At 37.3% G+C, this 17,342-nt stretch overlaps 1 protein-coding gene across 4 annotated transcripts in view; it reads left to right on the top strand.

Annotated features, from left to right (window-relative positions):
- Window positions 1-17,342, top strand: part of LOC133223990 (peptidyl-glycine alpha-amidating monooxygenase-like) — a 113,670-nt gene that overhangs the window by 63,422 nt on the left and 32,906 nt on the right. For all 4 annotated transcript variants that reach the window (XM_061375209.1, XM_061375201.1, XM_061375218.1 and 1 more), the window contains exons 5-8: window positions 189-246; window positions 2,930-3,017; window positions 9,410-9,495; window positions 11,189-11,272. In XM_061375209.1, the coding sequence (XP_061231193.1) occupies window positions 189-246; window positions 2,930-3,017; window positions 9,410-9,495; window positions 11,189-11,272 (316 nt within the window). The remainder of the gene's footprint in view (window positions 1-188; window positions 247-2,929; window positions 3,018-9,409; window positions 9,496-11,188; window positions 11,273-17,342) is intronic.

The following is a 17,342-nucleotide window of genomic DNA, read 5'->3' as shown; positions in this document are numbered from 1 at the left end:
GTTTGTAAACCACTGCAAATTAATTCAGTGCTAAGGCTTATAAATAGATAATTTTTATGTATTAGTTTGTTCAATAGTCCCTCATTTATCTTCAGAAAGCATAGTGAATTTCGATGCTTTGTTTCCATTTCTTTCATTCTAAATATTCCAAATTTAAAGGTAATTTCTGTTCTTTGGTCTTTTAATAGTCTGATACCTACCTCTGCATGTCAGCTCCCCTGCCAGTGGATGATGAAGCTTACGTAGGTGAGTTTTGGTTGACTGGAAAAACCTAAGCAAACCATTTTGAAGAACCTCAGCATTTTCTGTTACTTTTTTCTTTGAATTACATTGACTTAATCTTCGGCTGTCACGAGTTTCCAGAACGCTTTTGTCATAGCTAAAGCACAAACAAGCTAGAAACACCTACTTAGAGTCAAGATAACACACTGTTTCTGGAGAGATTCATGAGTACCAGTCGTTAAGAAACTGCATGCAGATGCCTTTGGCAATCAGTACCGAACAGTCCCATTTGTAAAATACTGGCTTTCTGTCTCTAGCTGGATACTTAATTCTGCTCCAGTGAGCAGACTGTTTATTTACCTGCTGGTACAGGCTGTAAATCCTTTGCACTTACAGTCAGTGTTGGCTGCAGTAAGATTTTACTTATCTCAGGGAAAAAACAAAACCAGCCAAATCCTGTCCCCTCCATTGGCTTTTTTTTATGCCATGGTGCAAAAATAGAAGGAAACGCTATTGTAATAGCATGCAAATGCTCTGATCATATAGATCAGCAAACAACACTATCTGTTTGGAAAGTCAAAGTACCTCAAAGGTACTTCTGTTTTGTCTTGCTTGTGAGCATACAGTTAGTTGCTCAGGTAGAGAGAAGGCTTTTTGGTTCAACTGAACATAGCTTCACCATCAGAACATGCTAGAAACCGAAATAAAACAATGAGGAGTTAAAATGTCTATATCTTTCCTCCTTCTTTACTCTCTTGTTGCATTTTAGAATATCTGCTCTTAGAATAAATATGGTGGGAATCCTGTGTAGTTTTTGTATTAGTGTGTAATGAGACTATTGTCTCCTCTGGATTTCCTTTTGGAAATCCTTCAGAAACAGAATGTTTTGTTTAGATTTTTGTGTATTATAGTACCTAAAAAAAATGAGTACATTTTCTTCAGTACTTCCTCTGTATTTGTTTTGTAAAGTGAGAATCTGACCTGCCATCTTGGTTGTCAGTTCGATACCAGAAAGGAACATGAGCATTAAAAGAGAGTGAGTGTTCATTGTCTGATAAACTGTAGCTGCTGTGCAATGTGTTCAATAGACTGTTCTGCTTTCATGTGATTCACAGAAAGATACACTACTAACTCTCTGGGTAAGCACTTTTTATTTTGTGCTTCACTGAGTTGCAAACTTGCATAGTTCTATTTCTTATTAGATTCCTGCACATTTAGTTCTGTCATTTGGTGTTTACATGTGTTAAAGCCACATAAATTTTCAGTGGTGTATGTGTTTAGAAGGACCTACTAAAAGAATTTGCCTAAAGTGGTATTTATACAGTCTCAATGTGAATCATGCAAGGCAACCTATTTTTAATCTGAAGGCTGGGATACGTTTAGGGTTTAAGTGTTTACATGTTCTGCACCAGATTTTAATAGGATTTGGTAACCTTCCCAGTGATCACTGTGCTTGAGTACATGTCATTAGAAAGCATAATAAAATTTGATCGCTTGATGAGCTAATTAAAATAATAAAAACCTGTTCTGTGAACATAAAGTTTGCCCATGATAGCATTGTTTATAACCCAAGGTTAATTTTAGCAACATACCTTTTGCTCCTATGAAATGAAATGGCTGTGAGATTAATGTTTAAATGATATCAATGAGTGAGATTAATATATAATTTTTCAAGAAAACGTCATCCAGGAACATTTTAAAAACATGTTATGGGCTTCCACCTTATGCTTGATTAAAGTTTATGAATGAGTAGCCAAACTAGAAAGTAGATTGAGTCTTTAATGGTGCAGGTGTTGATAAAAAAATAATTTTTTCACTATGGTGAACTGTAGTGGTAGATAAAGGGTGCTCTGAAATTCCAGACACTTATAAGAATTGAGTCTAACAGCAAGCCACTCAGCCAAGAAATACCAAGTTTGTAAGTATAACACCCAGTTTGTCATCGTCACCCTCATGTTCATTCACATGGGTGACTAGTAAATAAATGTGTCTTTTTCTTACTGACTCATAGTGAGTCCCTATCTTATCAGATTGTGCTGTATGAATGAGATGGAGCCTATTAAGTTCAGCAACACAAAGTGAAATAATTAGATGATTTATTACTTTTTGTCTGTACGTGACTCTGAAACACTATGGGTTTGTTACTCTAATATGGCATATATTAACTTCCCTATTACCAAGTAATGATGATTTCACTGTATTGAAGGCCCCTAATGTTTCCTTAATCTGTCAAACTGTGGACACTGATATGCTGATAAATTTCTTCAAAGTTCATTCCTTTATAGGAAAGAAAGAATATTAACTATATCATTGTATTGTTATTTATGAATATGAACTTAGAATTTTTTTTTTTTTAATACATTGCTTAACTAGACACCGTTAATATTAAACTGATGCCATGTTCTCTTCATTCGTGTTTCTCCTGGTGTTCATAATTTAAAGTAGTACTTGATCAGGAAAGTAAATCAGATTTTATTTACATTGTTATCAATACCAAAACTGTTACTGTTTTAGCTTGGGAGACAAGCTGTTGAATGGGAATATAAGGACAGCTTGTAAGAGGAAAGCAGAAGGTAAATGAATGAGTGGGCACATGGCATGCCTATTTCTAGAATTACAGCGAAAAAATGGTACAAAATGATCTTGCTTATGTAACTTCTGGTGAAAATAAGGATAGATCATTTATTATTACCATTTTGTTTTTCAGTTGACTTTAAGCCTCATGCCAGCATGGACACTGTCCATCACATGTTGCTCTTTGGATGTAATGAACCTTCTTCTACTGAAAATTACTGGTAAGAGTTACAGTTTGCCTTTGTTATTTTAGCTAAGTTTTCATGTGTTACTTGCTTCTACATAAACCTTTTCCTGTGTCACAAATTTTGATAAATTAGAAAAATTTAGAATGAAGAACTGCATAACATTCTGTGTTTTCCACACTTACAGGTGTAAATTTTCTTTTTAACTAACTACTCTGTAAAGTGGAGAAAAATTTGTGTTTTCTGATTGTTCATGATTAACTGACTGTCTCTGAGGAGGAGACAGGAGCTGTGGAAGGCAGGGTACAATTGGATACCGATAAATCTAAGTTTCTTCTATAGCTGGCTGCTTTTAGTGTATGAATAAAACCAATAAAAAACAGATTTTGCTAACCCTGCAAAGCTTGTGATTTACTCTGCTCTGTGGAACAATTTTAATTTATATTTTCTGGTCAGGTTGCATAATCACAATTTAACTTTTAAGTATTTACCAAAAAGGTAACTAGTGCTGTAGATTACAGCTAATAGGTATAGTATAATGTATTTTCCACAGAAAACAAAACAAAATAAAAATATTAATTTAGCATTTCAAATATTCTCTGCATGTTTTTGGAGATTACTTGAGTAATATTCTAAGCGTACAACAAACATTCATCAAAAGTTTTATCTCCCTTCTATCTACCAACCAACAATTTTAATAAAGAAAATGTTGCAGTCTTGTCCTGTGAGGAAAGTAGACACTTAAATAGTTCAGACAGAAGTAAAACTGTGAAAGTACAGAATTTCTGTTCTTTTCCCAGCAGACAGTTTTTCTGTGTTCTTCTTATTGTATCTTAAATGTCACAATGTACTTTTTGAATACTTTAATATGAAAAATACAGCAACATAAAATGGTTCCGGTTGTGACCTCTTAAAGCCAGTTTACATCTTGAGTGTCCTAATTAAAACTGAGTAGATTTTACTTGTAGTTTCTTGGGTTTATATGTCTGGAAGTAGTTTTGTTGGAGCCTTGAAATAATCCGTATGTGATAGAACAGTATTGCTAGAGGTTGATCAGACTGTATAATCTGTCTTCTTGGAGAGGAACTATGGTCCAGCAGAAAAGCACTACTGGCAGCTAATGTTGCTTTTGGTTTTGATTGCTTCACTTAACATCTGCCTGTCAAATGATGAAGCATATAATTAGTTGTGGTGGCTTGATGTTGGATGTCAGGTGCCCACCAAGCTGCTCTATCGCTCCCCTCCTTAGCTGGGAAGGGGGCAGAAAATAAGATGGAAAAAAAAATCGTGGGTCATGATAAAAGCAGGTTAATAAAACAAAATCAAAGGTTATGCATGAAAGCAAATAAAAACAAAGATTTATTCTCTACTTCCCATCAGCTGGCAATCTCCAGCTGCTTTCATGGAAGTAGAGCACCAGTGTGCGTACTGATTGCTTCACAAGACAAATGTCATCATAACGAATGACCGTTATCCCCTTTCTCTTAGCTTTATATGCTAAGCAGACATTGTAATATGAAATATCCCTTTGGTAGCTTTGGTCAGCTGTCCTGGCTATGTCCTGTCCCAAGATCTTGCCCACCCTCAGCCTACTGTTAAGGGGAAATGTTGGACAGACGGCCTTGATGTTGTGCAGGCACTGCTCAGCAGTATCCAAAACACTGGCATGTTAATCGACACCTTGCCAGCTACCAAAACACATCACTATGAAGGCTGCTGTGGCGAAAAATTAACTCCAGTTCAGCCAGATCCAATACAATAGTGATGCATTTAAATATATTTCCAGTTTATCAGATGCAGGTTTTAATTAAATCTTGACGGTTTTTGTGTGTGTAGTTCCTGAACTACAGTATTTGCTTTACATTCTCAAAATAAAAGCTTTTCATGCCGTGTCTCATAATCTCACATCCTTGTTGCTGCAACAGTTTGGAGCATTTCATCTTGCTCTGCCCATGGCTATCTGAAAGGCTAGAAAGATGATCATGTCTGTTCTACATAAAGGTGGCTTTAGACATCTGCATTTATGCCTGTTTGCCATACTTACATAAGCTCGTATAAATGCCCCTTTGTTATGTATCCATGTGTGTATATAATTAACATAGTATATATATGTGTACACATACATGTGTGTTTACATCTATGTATATATCTATAAATGTCTATGTTGTAAACGTGTTCATTTAAATGTTCAGATATGTAGAAACTGTGGCGTATATTTGTAAGTCATTGCAGAGAGTACATACAATTTGAAAGCAAGTCTTTTCCTACTGGTTTACATATGCTAGAGTCTTTCAGCCACTAGCACTAATTTTGTTCTGATGACTGTGTGTTAACGATAAGACATGTTCAGGGTTGGTGTTTTTTTTAATTATTATTATTTGTTATTTTTGTTACCTGCAGAGTAATGAGTGATGACTTCACTTGCTCTTCCATCTCCTAGGGACAGAATGACTGTTTGAGAACTGACATTTGAGGACACCACTGTAAATCTTGTTTAGCAAGGATCATTCCCTTACAGTTTACATGATGAACATTTTTACATAGCCAGCTTTTATTCAGTTAAGGTGTACTCTGATGGGTTTTTTGCCTTATTGTAGTTTCTTTGTTGAAATTCTGGGCAACATTACTCAGATGGTTTGTAATCAGTTGTAAGAGCATTGAAACGTACTAGCTCAAGAACTATTTTTCATGCCATCATGGGCTAGGTGTATTATGGAAAAATAGCCCTTTAGGAGCAGTCAGAATGCAAGGGCAAAATTGATTTCCCTGAGGTGTGAAGTTTCATTCAAGCCAGTTTTGAATGTAGAAAAATGGGAGGGGGAAGATACAGCATCCAGATAACTCTTCTTGGGTTTCACTGCCCTGTGCCCTTAGCACTGCTGAGGCAGAATCTGTGATGCTACTCTGGCTTGGTGGTTTTTCTGGTGACTTGATGCTGCTCATGCAAATGCCCCTGACCATCTGACAGGCTGTCAGACAGTGTCTAATGGGGAAGAGAGGTGTTTCTACCTTCTTGAAATACCCAGGCCTTTCCACAGAAATAAAGTAGGATTCTAGGGCTCAGTTGCCCAGGTTGCTGTCAGTGCACCAAGAAAAAACATATAGCTGCTTCTATTTCTTGATCATAGTAGCCCTAAGAACAGTTCATCCACTACAACAAGTTTTGCCTGAGCTGATAAACTGTGCTGAGATCAAAGTAGCATGCCTGAGCTGATTCATCAGAAGTTTGGATTCTTCATAGATAGTAAAAAATGCACTTGAATGATTTAAAAGAAAATACTGAATTATTCAGAACTTCTGAGTCTTCTGGCAAGACAGGTCTCACACTGCGGCAAACCTAACACTGAAATGAGCTCTCTTGAAAGAGGGGATTCATAGATATAGCCTTATTTTGGGATTAGGCAAGGCAGCTTGAAATAGTTACCTAATCTATATAAATGTATAAATACAGGTTGTAGGTAACCACCTGTTGCTGGCAGGAGATCATGTTGTTGAAAGCTTTTGGCATCAGTAGTTAGTAAAGGTTGCAAAAGATGTCAAGACTGGTTCAGTGAAATACTTGTATTTCACTGCTTAGAGGAGAGTGAAAACAGTGTAAAAATTATGAGTATAGTTTCTTAACCATTGTCACTGCCCCAGAATGTTCTGCACTGTTAAGCTCAAGAAATAAAAATGACTATTTTTCTCCCTCAGTCATCTCAATTATCTTTTTTTACAACTCTTGGTTAGAATCAAGAAGTTGAGTATAATAGACAAAGAAGTAAACAGAAAATTATTTGTTGTCTTAAGCAATGCAGATATCCTAAAAGGCTAGCGAAATGCTGGTCTTGCTCACACAGTGAATTATTTTGCTTTTTTAATGGCTCAAAACCCCAGTGCCATTAAAAGCTCCTGAACTTACCCCAAATCGAGCCTTTACCAAAATTACGAAAATTGAGCCTGTGGAAGGTCCAGGGCAGTTTATAAAAAAAACAAATATATGAGAAGCAGTCAGTCATCTCTATTTCCACACTTTCCCCTACTCCCTTGACCGTCACATTTTGGTCACAGTCAAAACTAATTGTTAGTGCAGTACTGTGTACTATGCAGTTATAATCCATTTTTAAGGTATTCTGTGGTACTCATTCTGCTCAGAATCTCATTATTTTTTTCCATGTAAAGAAGAAACAAATTTCAGTGATTGCTTTTTTTTTGTTTGTACTTTTTACTACCTTCATGCTTTTAAATCTGTTCATCAGTTATCTTAACTCTTCTTTGTAGTCTCCTCTAGGTTTGCTTTTTTCTGAAAACAATGTTTCAAAAACAGCATTGATGGCTACATATGAGGTTGACCATTTTTAAAGCACAGTGAAGAGCAATTTATTTGTCTTTCTTCACTGAAGTATTCGTCAAACAGCATTTCAGGAGGAAACAGCCTGTGCACTTTTTTTACATAGCTTATGTGGTCCTAAAAAATACTGTGGTATAAACAAAGGCTAGCTGGCCCAGAATGTGGTGGTAAAACTGTGGCTGTGCTTGTGGTTTCTGCTGTTGTTCCTCCTAACTGGTCTCTTCAATACATTTCCAAACCAAGTAGTTCAATACCTGGTTAGATCCCTTTGGGGTTTTTTAGACTGTAGCAGTTGAAAGCTGTGCAGTTTTTACCTGCAGCTGCGTGGGTCATTACTGGTGAGACTTTTCACTTAATCTTTATATGAGTTTTGCTTGTCCACTGGGATGTGTTTGAAGGGGAAATGACCAAACTACTAGCTGTGAAGGTCTAGACACGTTATGAGCAACATTAATGAAAACAAAAAAGTGGCACATTCCATTTTCTCTTGGTGGTCTGATGATTATGGCAATGCTTTCTGTTAGAGGAAAACACAGCAGCTATGTTACAGTAAGGCTCCCTGGGATCCCAGAAATGCATAATGTTCCACAGAGGTGGTTTTCCATATGTGCCAGAAGAACTGATTATTCTTGGGACAGCACCTGGAAAGCATCATCATCACTTGTTCTGGAAGGTGGCAGATATGGCAGATGCCGGTTCATAACAGAAATGTTACTGAACCTGCATCCACTAAAAGTCCTGATCTTTTATGTTTTTATGCTCCTCCTCACGCTGCATGAGACTATTTTTTCCCAGGATTTAAAGTGACTGAAACTACTTTTTATGTATAAAAGTGTTTTTCCAGGTCTTTCCCAGGTTTGCCAGGTTTTACCACCAGTAATAAACAGAGAAGGGGCTATACTGTTTTGGTTTTCATTGAAGTCTTTGGATGAGTATCAGCCTGCTTGGATCAGTTGGTGTAGTTTGAATAATTTGAGGTTGAGGCTTTCTAGATGTCATACTAGGTGTGCTGCACCTGCAGAATTGCTTTCACACTGTGCCCAGTGGCACAGTGCTCTGCCAGTGAAGAAGGTACAAATACAATCTAAATAGGCCTTTTCTCTAATAGAGGATTGAGAAGTGCTTCTGCGTGGGTGTTTGGAAAGCCTCTCTGGGATCGTTGTTTGTTTATATCATCCTGTAACCTACACCTACATGTAGCAGTCTTGGCTGTGGTCCAGGTACTTTAGGCTGTCTGTGCAACTGTTTCTGACTGGTCTTTTGCAGATCTGGTAGTGTATGTGCTTCAGGTTTATCAGTTTTTGCAGGTTCAAGGTGTCTGGAACTCGAGAGTCTTTGGGAGTTTTTTACATTCCACCCTTAGGGTTGCCTGCAAGGCATTGCAGAGGCTAAAGACAACTCTGGAGCTCTCAGTTATTGTAAATATTTGTGACCTGTTTGTGGTCTTTGTTTATTTGTTTGTTTGTGTGTGTATGTGTGATTTTTCTGTTTATGGAAAGCAAGAACTTGTGCAATGGAATAAAATTAACTTAAAGCAGTGAACTTGCTTTAAGTACAGGGAAGAAGAGCATGAGTGCCTCCTACAAGCTGGTCCATATATAGCTGCTTTTTTTTGTCAGTAGTTTTTCAATGAATTTTAAATATCAATTTTGACTTAAAACTTTGATTCCTTCTGTGTTTCTTTCTGCTTTGTGCACAAGTCCAGTCCCTCTGCATAAAAGTAGCAGCCATTGTCATTTTTTGGCACTTGAGCTAATAGTGCTAGATATTTTCATACGGTTCATTCTCGCAAAAGGTTCCATTATTTATTTTCAGCACTGACTACTAGTTTGATAGGGACTACCAGAAATCTCTGTAGTTTTGGCCCTGTTTTTCTAACACTATCATAAGGCAGAGGGGAGGAAAAAACCGAAAGAAGAAGAAGGATCTAATGATATCTGAGAAAGCAGCCTACATTAAAAGGGCTTAAATCTTCCTACATCCAAAACCACTTTGATAGAGCTTAAAATTAGTGGTTTTGCATGTAATTCACCTGTCCTTTCTGATTTAAGAATTAAAAAATCATGTACCATTTTGTTTTCTTCCCTCATGTTTTTAGGGACTGTGATGAAGGAACATGCAAAGACAAATCTAATATTTTGTATGCTTGGGCAAGAAATGCGCCACCCACCAGGCTACCCGAAGGTACTGTGCCTTTAACGTGAAGTTCCTGTGTGCCGGGGCAAAGGAGAGAAGAAGACGTGGAAATAAGCACCTGGCATATACAGGAACCTTGTATAATTTTTTTTATTATGTCAAAACTGTATAAACATCAACCTCATATACTATAAATACACTAGCTAAAATACTTGGGTTTGGTTTTTTCTTCATCCTGTTTGCTATAATATTGTGGGTTTCAGTAGGGGGGAAGAAAGGCTAAGGCAGAGATAATGGTCATAATATAATGCTTTATATAGCATTCATCTTGCATTTCCTACTGTATGTTATTGGAAGGATACTATTTATGTTTCCGTAGCACACAAACTGCATTAAAATATTTTTGTGTGTTTTGGGAAAGTGCAAACAAGTTCAATCTAAATACTGAAATTTTTTTCTGTGGCTTAAGTATGCTTGACATCTTTATGTGCTTCTCATTTCTTCATGCTTTGATGTGCTTGAGCAACGTTTACATACGCATTTTGTTGTATGATAGATGGTTTTGCTGAATTCTATCAGAATTTTTTTAAGCTACTTGTAGTGGTATGTCTAGAAGATAGAAATTGTTCTTTCTAATAAATGCTAAGAGTCCTAGAAATACCTATCAACTATGCAGCCTTGGTCTGAAAAGACTGAATTACACACATTTTTTATTTGATCTTTTTTACTGCCTCTTCATAACCAGGAGCAGTGCACCTCATGAAGAGGTTTATTTTTAGTAATCAGTTTATACACTTACTAGCACAAGTGTTATTTGATTTGGTGATCAGAATGTCAAGTAAAAAAATAATTTTGCTTGGAGGATTCTGTGAAAGCTTTGCTATTAAACACCAGCTAGTAGTAATTTTCTTGTCTCTGAACTGTCCATAAATACAAGGTTTGTGGAGAGGGTTGGTGATGATTCTGCATTTATATGCAGATAGTGTACAGTCCGATTTATAAGTAGGCTTTGCTGTGGGCAGTTGGATCCAGTAACCAAATAAGAAGAAATTTCTTTCTCTGCTTCTTTTGAAGAGCGTTCACTGTAGAAACAGTTCATAGAAATTCTGTTGGTGACATTTCACAGTTTTGTTTTTTCAAGTTAATTCTGTTTTCTTCTGTTCCTGTGCTTACTTCTGTCAACACGTAACATAGCTTCATCATTTCCTCCAGTTTTTTTCTGCATACAATACTAATTTACATAATTAATGTAAAAGAATACTTTACTGCAGATCTTTACATGTTTTCATTCTCAGTATGTTATTAATAAGTCAGTGTTAATCAGTTTTTTGCCATTCACAGGTTGCATGAGAAATGAGAGTTCTGCCAAATCCTACAAAGATGGCAGAACTTGATAATTTAATTTAAAAAAACCCAAACCAAATGTATAGTGGTTTTTTTATACATATATCTCAAATCTGTATTCACATTCTTAGATTGAGAGAATCCTTTGCTTAAAGCAGATATCTGCTCATTAATACCTAAGTTACTGTCTTAGCTTCTTAGTCTGTTTGGGAACATGTGTTGTGATGGTCGTTCTCACCGTTTTCAGGACAACATTTTCTTCACTGTTGTCTCAGTGAAATTTTTTACCCCTTCACTCAAAGCCATTACAGCAATTTGTATTTTTAGATACGGTCAGCAGTGGTGAACCATCTTACGCTTTATTGCTTCTGAAAACAATGCATTTTCCTTCTCTTAGGTGTTGGATTCAGAGTTGGAGGAGAAACAGGTGGCAGATTTTTTGTGCTCCAGGTGCACTATGGAGATATTAGTGCATTTAGAGGTATGTATTTTGGAAATTTGTTCTGTAAGTTATATCAGTTAAAGCATTGAAAATATTTACATTACCTGTAGAAAAGAATTTTCTTGTGAGTGTCACTCACAAAGGTAAAAATCAGTAATCATACTTGTAATAAAGTTTACCTATTAACTGGACTTCTTTATAAACTTGCTCTATCTCTGTAAATATTTAAAATGTGAACAGATTTTTTTTCCTTCAAAAATATAAAGCAAATTACTTAAAGTAAGGAAGAAGCAATAATTTGAAGTGTGGAGAAAAGGTTGTTTTTCCCTGTATAATTCAGGTTTTTTTAATTCAGTTTTCTTTAGGAAAGTTGAAACAAATAACTGTGAACACCCCTAACCTGTCACCTTACTTGAATAGCTGGTGAGAAAGGTGACATGCGGCGACCAATCACAGTATCTGTGTTTGGAAAAAGTTGTAACTAGCAGATGATGTCTTTTCGTCTTAAAAAGGAAATAAACACTCATTTTAAGCATGACATTATGCTTTAATTGTCAATGAGTGTTTCACACAACCGCAGAATGGCTAAGGTTGAAGGGACATCTTGAAGTTGTCTCATACGTTCTCCACCCACTCAAGAAGGGCAACAAAACAGGCAGTTGCAGTTAGCTTTTGGTTATCTCCAGAAGTGCCTGTGCCCATCCTCAGTCACCCTCACAGTGAAAAAGTGTTTCCTGATGTTCAGAAGGAGCCTGCTGTATTTCAGTTTGTTCTCATTTCCTCTGGTCCTGTCACTGGGCACCACTAAAAAGAGCCTGGCTGCGTCTTCTTTACACCCTCCCTGCAGGATTTGTTTGTACCATGGGTAACATATTTCCTTGCACAAGTCCTTCTCTTCTCCAGGCTGAACATTTCCAGCTGTCTCCTCTTACGAGAGGTGCTTCAGTCCCCTCATCATCTTGATGGCCCTTCCTTGGACTCTCCAATACATCCATGTCTCTCTCGTACTGGGCAATACATCCATGTCTCTCTCGTACTGGGGAGTCCAGCCCTGGACTCAGCACTCCAGGTGTGGCCTCACCACACCAGAGGCATCACCTCCCCTGACCTGCTGGCAGTGGTATGGCTGAAGACACTCTTAGGGTTTTTTGCAGCAAGGGCTCATCACTGGCTCATCTTCAGCCTGGTGTCCACCAGGACCCCCAGATCCATTTCTGCCAAGCTGCTTTCCAGCTGGGCTGCACCCAGCATGTTCTGGTGACCATGGTTGTTCCTCCCCTGGTGCAAGACTTTGGACTTTCCCTTGTTGAACTGCATGAGGTTCCTCTGGGGCCATTTCTCCAGCCTGTCCAGGTCTCTCTGGATGACAGCGCAATCCTCTGGGGTGTCAGCAAATCCTCTCAGTTTGGTGTCCTATGCAAACTTGCGAAGGGTAAACTCTGTCCTGTCATCCATGTCATTAATGAAGATGTTCAACAGGAGTGGGCACAGTATTGACCCTTGGGGTACACTGCTAGTTACCATCTTCCAACTAGACATTGCACCACTGATCACCACTCTCTGGGCCTAACCACTCAGCCGATTTTCCATCCACCTCATTGTCTGCTCACCTGGCCCATACATTATAATACTGGTTTACTGAAATTTGGATTTCATTAATACACATTGAGGTATTGATTCTCTGCAACTTTGGGGGACAAGTTTAATTGCATTTATTTATTTATTTACTTATTTATTTATCTTTCATGTTGTGCTTTGTTCTTTAAACCTGAATTGTCTTGTTTTGACATCTTTGAGATGCATGAATTCTTATTTCCACTCTGTGAATCGCATCCTGTGTGGTGGTTCTGGGTTAAGGCCTGTCTGGCCTTCAAGAACAAAAAAACCTGTGGGTCATCATTCTCTTCAAACTCAGTTATGGTGCATTACTGTGTAGGATTTAAACAAGAATGTGAAGATCCTCATGGGCTAAGTAATAATATGTTGGACTTGAAAGAAGGGAGGAAAAGTAAGCTGGGTAATAGCAAAAATATAAAGGAGGAATATGTATTATACCAGTAGTTTGAGCTGTGTTTACAGCCTCCTAACCCTTCTGTGGTAACAAGGTAAATGATCAACATGTTGTAATTGGTTTGGACAAAGAAATTAGCCTGTTGCTGGTAGCTTCTGGATGCGATGCAGCCTTTCTGCCGTATACCACCTTTCTGCCATATACAACCTTTCTGCTGTATACAGCACTGTCTGAAGCTGAAGGTATGGTTTCTTGCCATGATTTAAAGACAAAATGTAGCATGAAGGCATTTATGGTAATGAGAAGGAGGAAGAGAAGGAGAATGAGGAAGAAACAAACTGAGGGTGCCAGCACTGTTTAAATGGAGTACAAATGCAAATGTGTGCAGCTGAAGTTGACAGAATTTATTTTCATGGGACAATTCAGATGGATCATTACAGCCAGTGATATTGTTTGCCTACTAAAATCACAAATGATTGAAGCTAAAAACCTCTATAGAGAGCTTGATAGTTGAGAGGCTGCTCTTCATTATTGCTTGGGGACAGTGAGAGTTCTCACTGTTCATTTTCACTCTTAAGTAAAAAAACCAACAAAACAGAAACAAATGAGGTCAGTACCCTCTGTTGCATATTAGTTGAGGATGTATTTGGAAAGTTTTATTAATAAATTAACTTGGTAGTCAAAACTTAGTTTTGCAGCAACACTTTTCTTATTTTTTGCCTAGAATATCTGTGCAGGGCTTAGAATAATCAGTGTTATAGATATAACCCTGAAACATTATGAAAGTTTAAGAAGTGTGGACTGTAATGTAGGAGATACTAGTTTAATGTACTCTTTCAAAAGTTAAAGAGTATGGCAGGATGCCTTCTGTTTTATTTCATTTTCTTTTGCTTGATAATCCAATATATTATTTTTAAAATGAAAAATAATTACCTTATTTTGATCACTGGATTCCACGTGCTTCTCTTTGATAACCAGAAGGCTTAACATTGGTGCCTTGAATAAAATAAATTCTGCATACTCCTGAATATTCATTTCTATTGTATGTTACGATTTCCTTTCAGGAAATCAGTCATCTGTGATCTGTACAAGGTATTTGTTTGCTAGAAATATTATACCACATCAGGATCAACAATTGTTCATTTCTTTTCTATTTGGAAAGCTGTGGAAATGGCACCAGGGAGTCTGTGTTTGTATTTTGTTTTTCACAGAATAAACGTAGAGTTTCATTTTCATGTTACTAGACTTTTGAAAACAATTTTGCTGAGATTCTGGATGAGTGAGCAGATTAACAGGAGCAAGCACCTTGACTCTCATGAAGAAAACCTGACTCAGCTAGTCTTCTTTCATGTATCAAATACTGAAAGCAGCATAATGAATTTGTCTCTTTTTTTACTAAGACTTCAAGTTAAATTTTATGCTACATGTCATTGTCTTTTTAAATACAACTTGTGTAAAATTAATTCCCGGTGGGCATTAGCTTTGGAATTGCCTTGCTCAGAGGTTGTGCTCCATCTTTGAGTCTGCTTCAAATTTTAATGAAGCAAAGCCAATTCTGACACCATATGTGGAGATTCTGGTCCAAATCAAAGGGCTGACTTTGAAATAACAAGGAGTTTGGAATTTCATAAAGAAAATGACCGTTCTGCTACAGTGAAAGCTTTTAAGTATTGTAGTAGTCACGTATAATACTGTACTATTTCTATTAAGTATTAGAGCAATGAAAAAAATGAATAAAGGGTTTCAACATTGTGCCCTGTAATTGATAATACATGTACCCAGACTGCAAAAAAAAAAAAAAAAAAAAGCTTTTGAGAAGTGTTTATTTTTCTAAGTAAAAAAACGCACAGAATTTTAAGTATCTAGGAAGCCCTAGAACCCTCAGCTTGAATGTCAGATTATCATACATGTGACTGAAGAGATAGACTGGCAGGAAGCCTGTTGGACTTGGATTGGAAGTTTTATCGAAATCATCCTACAGAAAGAGCATTTCTTTTTAGGATAATTCAGCTTCTCCTCGGTTATGAGTGTTCCATTTGACAAACTATTTCGTATATTTCTCCTAGAAGACAGGATTTAGCAGGAGCAGCACAGGTCATTCTTTTTAACTAATTTAAGCATTTAACATGCAGTATTGATTTTGGATAAGATAGGTAAATAAAATCAGGGACTATTTAATATGATTGTGTTATATTTGCACACCACACAAAACATAGTCATAAGCATAGCTTGTAGTTTCATCTGGGTTGGAAACTGCTTTGACAATTGGCTTTCACAGAACCTGTTCCTGAAGTATATAAAGACGCTTTTCCCAGTCTTTGCCAGCTGGCAAATAGTAACTAGTAACTTACTTGTCCCAGAGCAGTGCATATTTGCTGAGTAGCTGAAAGAAAGAAATCAAAGTAATTCCAGTCAGCTGGACTGACAAACTTGAAAGGAATCTTTAAGATTTTCATAGAATCACATACTAAACTAGGTTGGATGCCACTGGCCTTCCTGGCTGCCTGGGCACAAGCTGGCTTATGCTCAGCGACATCAGTCAGCACCTCCAGGCCCCAATACCGAGCCTTGAGAGACACCACTAGTGGCTAGTTGCCAACCAGATGTGACACCATTTACCACCACTCTTTGCACTTTGCCATCCAGCCATTTCTTTGCTCATTGAAGAATGCACCTATCCAGGCCATGAGCAGCCAATTTCTCCATGAGGATTCTGTGGGAGAGTGTCAGATGTTTTACTAAACTCCAAATAGACACTGTCTGCTGTATTTCCCTCCTCAACCAGGTGGGTCACCTTCTGCTTGGTTTGTGCATTAAGGATATTTTTTGCTTCAGTCACACAGTAAAGTCTGGAACGAGTTTGCATGGGGAACAAGCATGGCCTCACTGCAGTCAGCATTCTTGTATCGACGGTTCAGCAGCTTTCAGTCTTTCAGAGATCAGCTGTAGGGTAGAAGCAAGGAAACAGCATTTCAGTCATATCTCTGTAACTGTTAGAAAAATGTTTAGCTCAGTCATGGCTATATATAGCCCTAGGTGAAATTATAATATGGTGCAAGAATTTCTTAGAAACCTACACTAATGTATCTATCTATTATTTTGTCAACGCAGGAGTCATGGACAACGCAGGAACGATCAATGTGATCAGCGAATGCCAATTTATTACAAAGCTTTAACTCATATGCCATTTCTTACAGGCACTTACAGTGATTTGGCATATTATGATTGGATACATGTCTTGAAGACCTTTAGTGACTAACACACACAGGTGTGAGAACTTGACCTCGAAAGCTAGCCAACAGTCCACAGTTCTCATTAACTCAGTGAATTACAGCTTCTTCTTATCTTGCTTGCTTAAGCTTCCTCGGGCCTCTCACGGCCTTGCTGTATCTTTCAGGATTATTCAATTTTTGCACCAATTATGCATTCTCCTGTGAGAACACTGTCTCCACATTATTTTACTCCAGACACAGCACTGCAGATCAGAAGTTGTTTTGTTTCTCCTGATAATATCATAGAGTCATAGAATAGTTAGGGTTGGAAAGGACCTTAACATCATCTAGTTCCAACCTCCCTGCCACAAAGAAGGACACCTCACACTAAATCATGTCACCCAATGCTCATATAATAATATGATTAATATGATTGCCTTGTATAGTTGCAAGAATAAATTTCCCACTGTCTTCAGTTCATTTTGAAATTACCCAATTTATATTTAAATACTGACTGAAAATTTTTTCAATAGTCTGAAAATTTAAATAGTGTGAAAACACTAATACTGGCAAACTGAAATATATTGGAGAAATTTCCTTCCTCTCACAGTGCTGTTTTAAAAGAAAGACTCAGTGACACAGTAAGGATTAGATTTTTCAAACACGACTAATATTTGGCATATGTTAGGTTTGGGTTTGTTGTTTTGGGATAGTTTTTCAACAGTGTTTAAAAGATAGGGTGATGATATTCTCAACCGCAAATTGCAAAACTGAGAGAAACAAAACTATTGATTGCATTTTAAATTTTAAAATTTTAAATGACATTAAGTAATAAGGTAAAATGTTCTGAGGAAGCAAGCATTTCCCAACTTCCATTAAAATTTAT

The sequence above is a fragment of the Neopsephotus bourkii genome, unplaced genomic scaffold, assembly GCF_033783945.1.
Source record: "Neopsephotus bourkii isolate Nb327-2 ecotype Australia unplaced genomic scaffold, CSIRO-AGI_Nbou_v1 NB_187, whole genome shotgun sequence".
NCBI classification, from domain to species: Eukaryota; Metazoa; Chordata; class Aves; order Psittaciformes; family Psittacidae; genus Neopsephotus; species Neopsephotus bourkii.
This window is presented reverse-complemented; position numbering and strand designations above follow the sequence as displayed.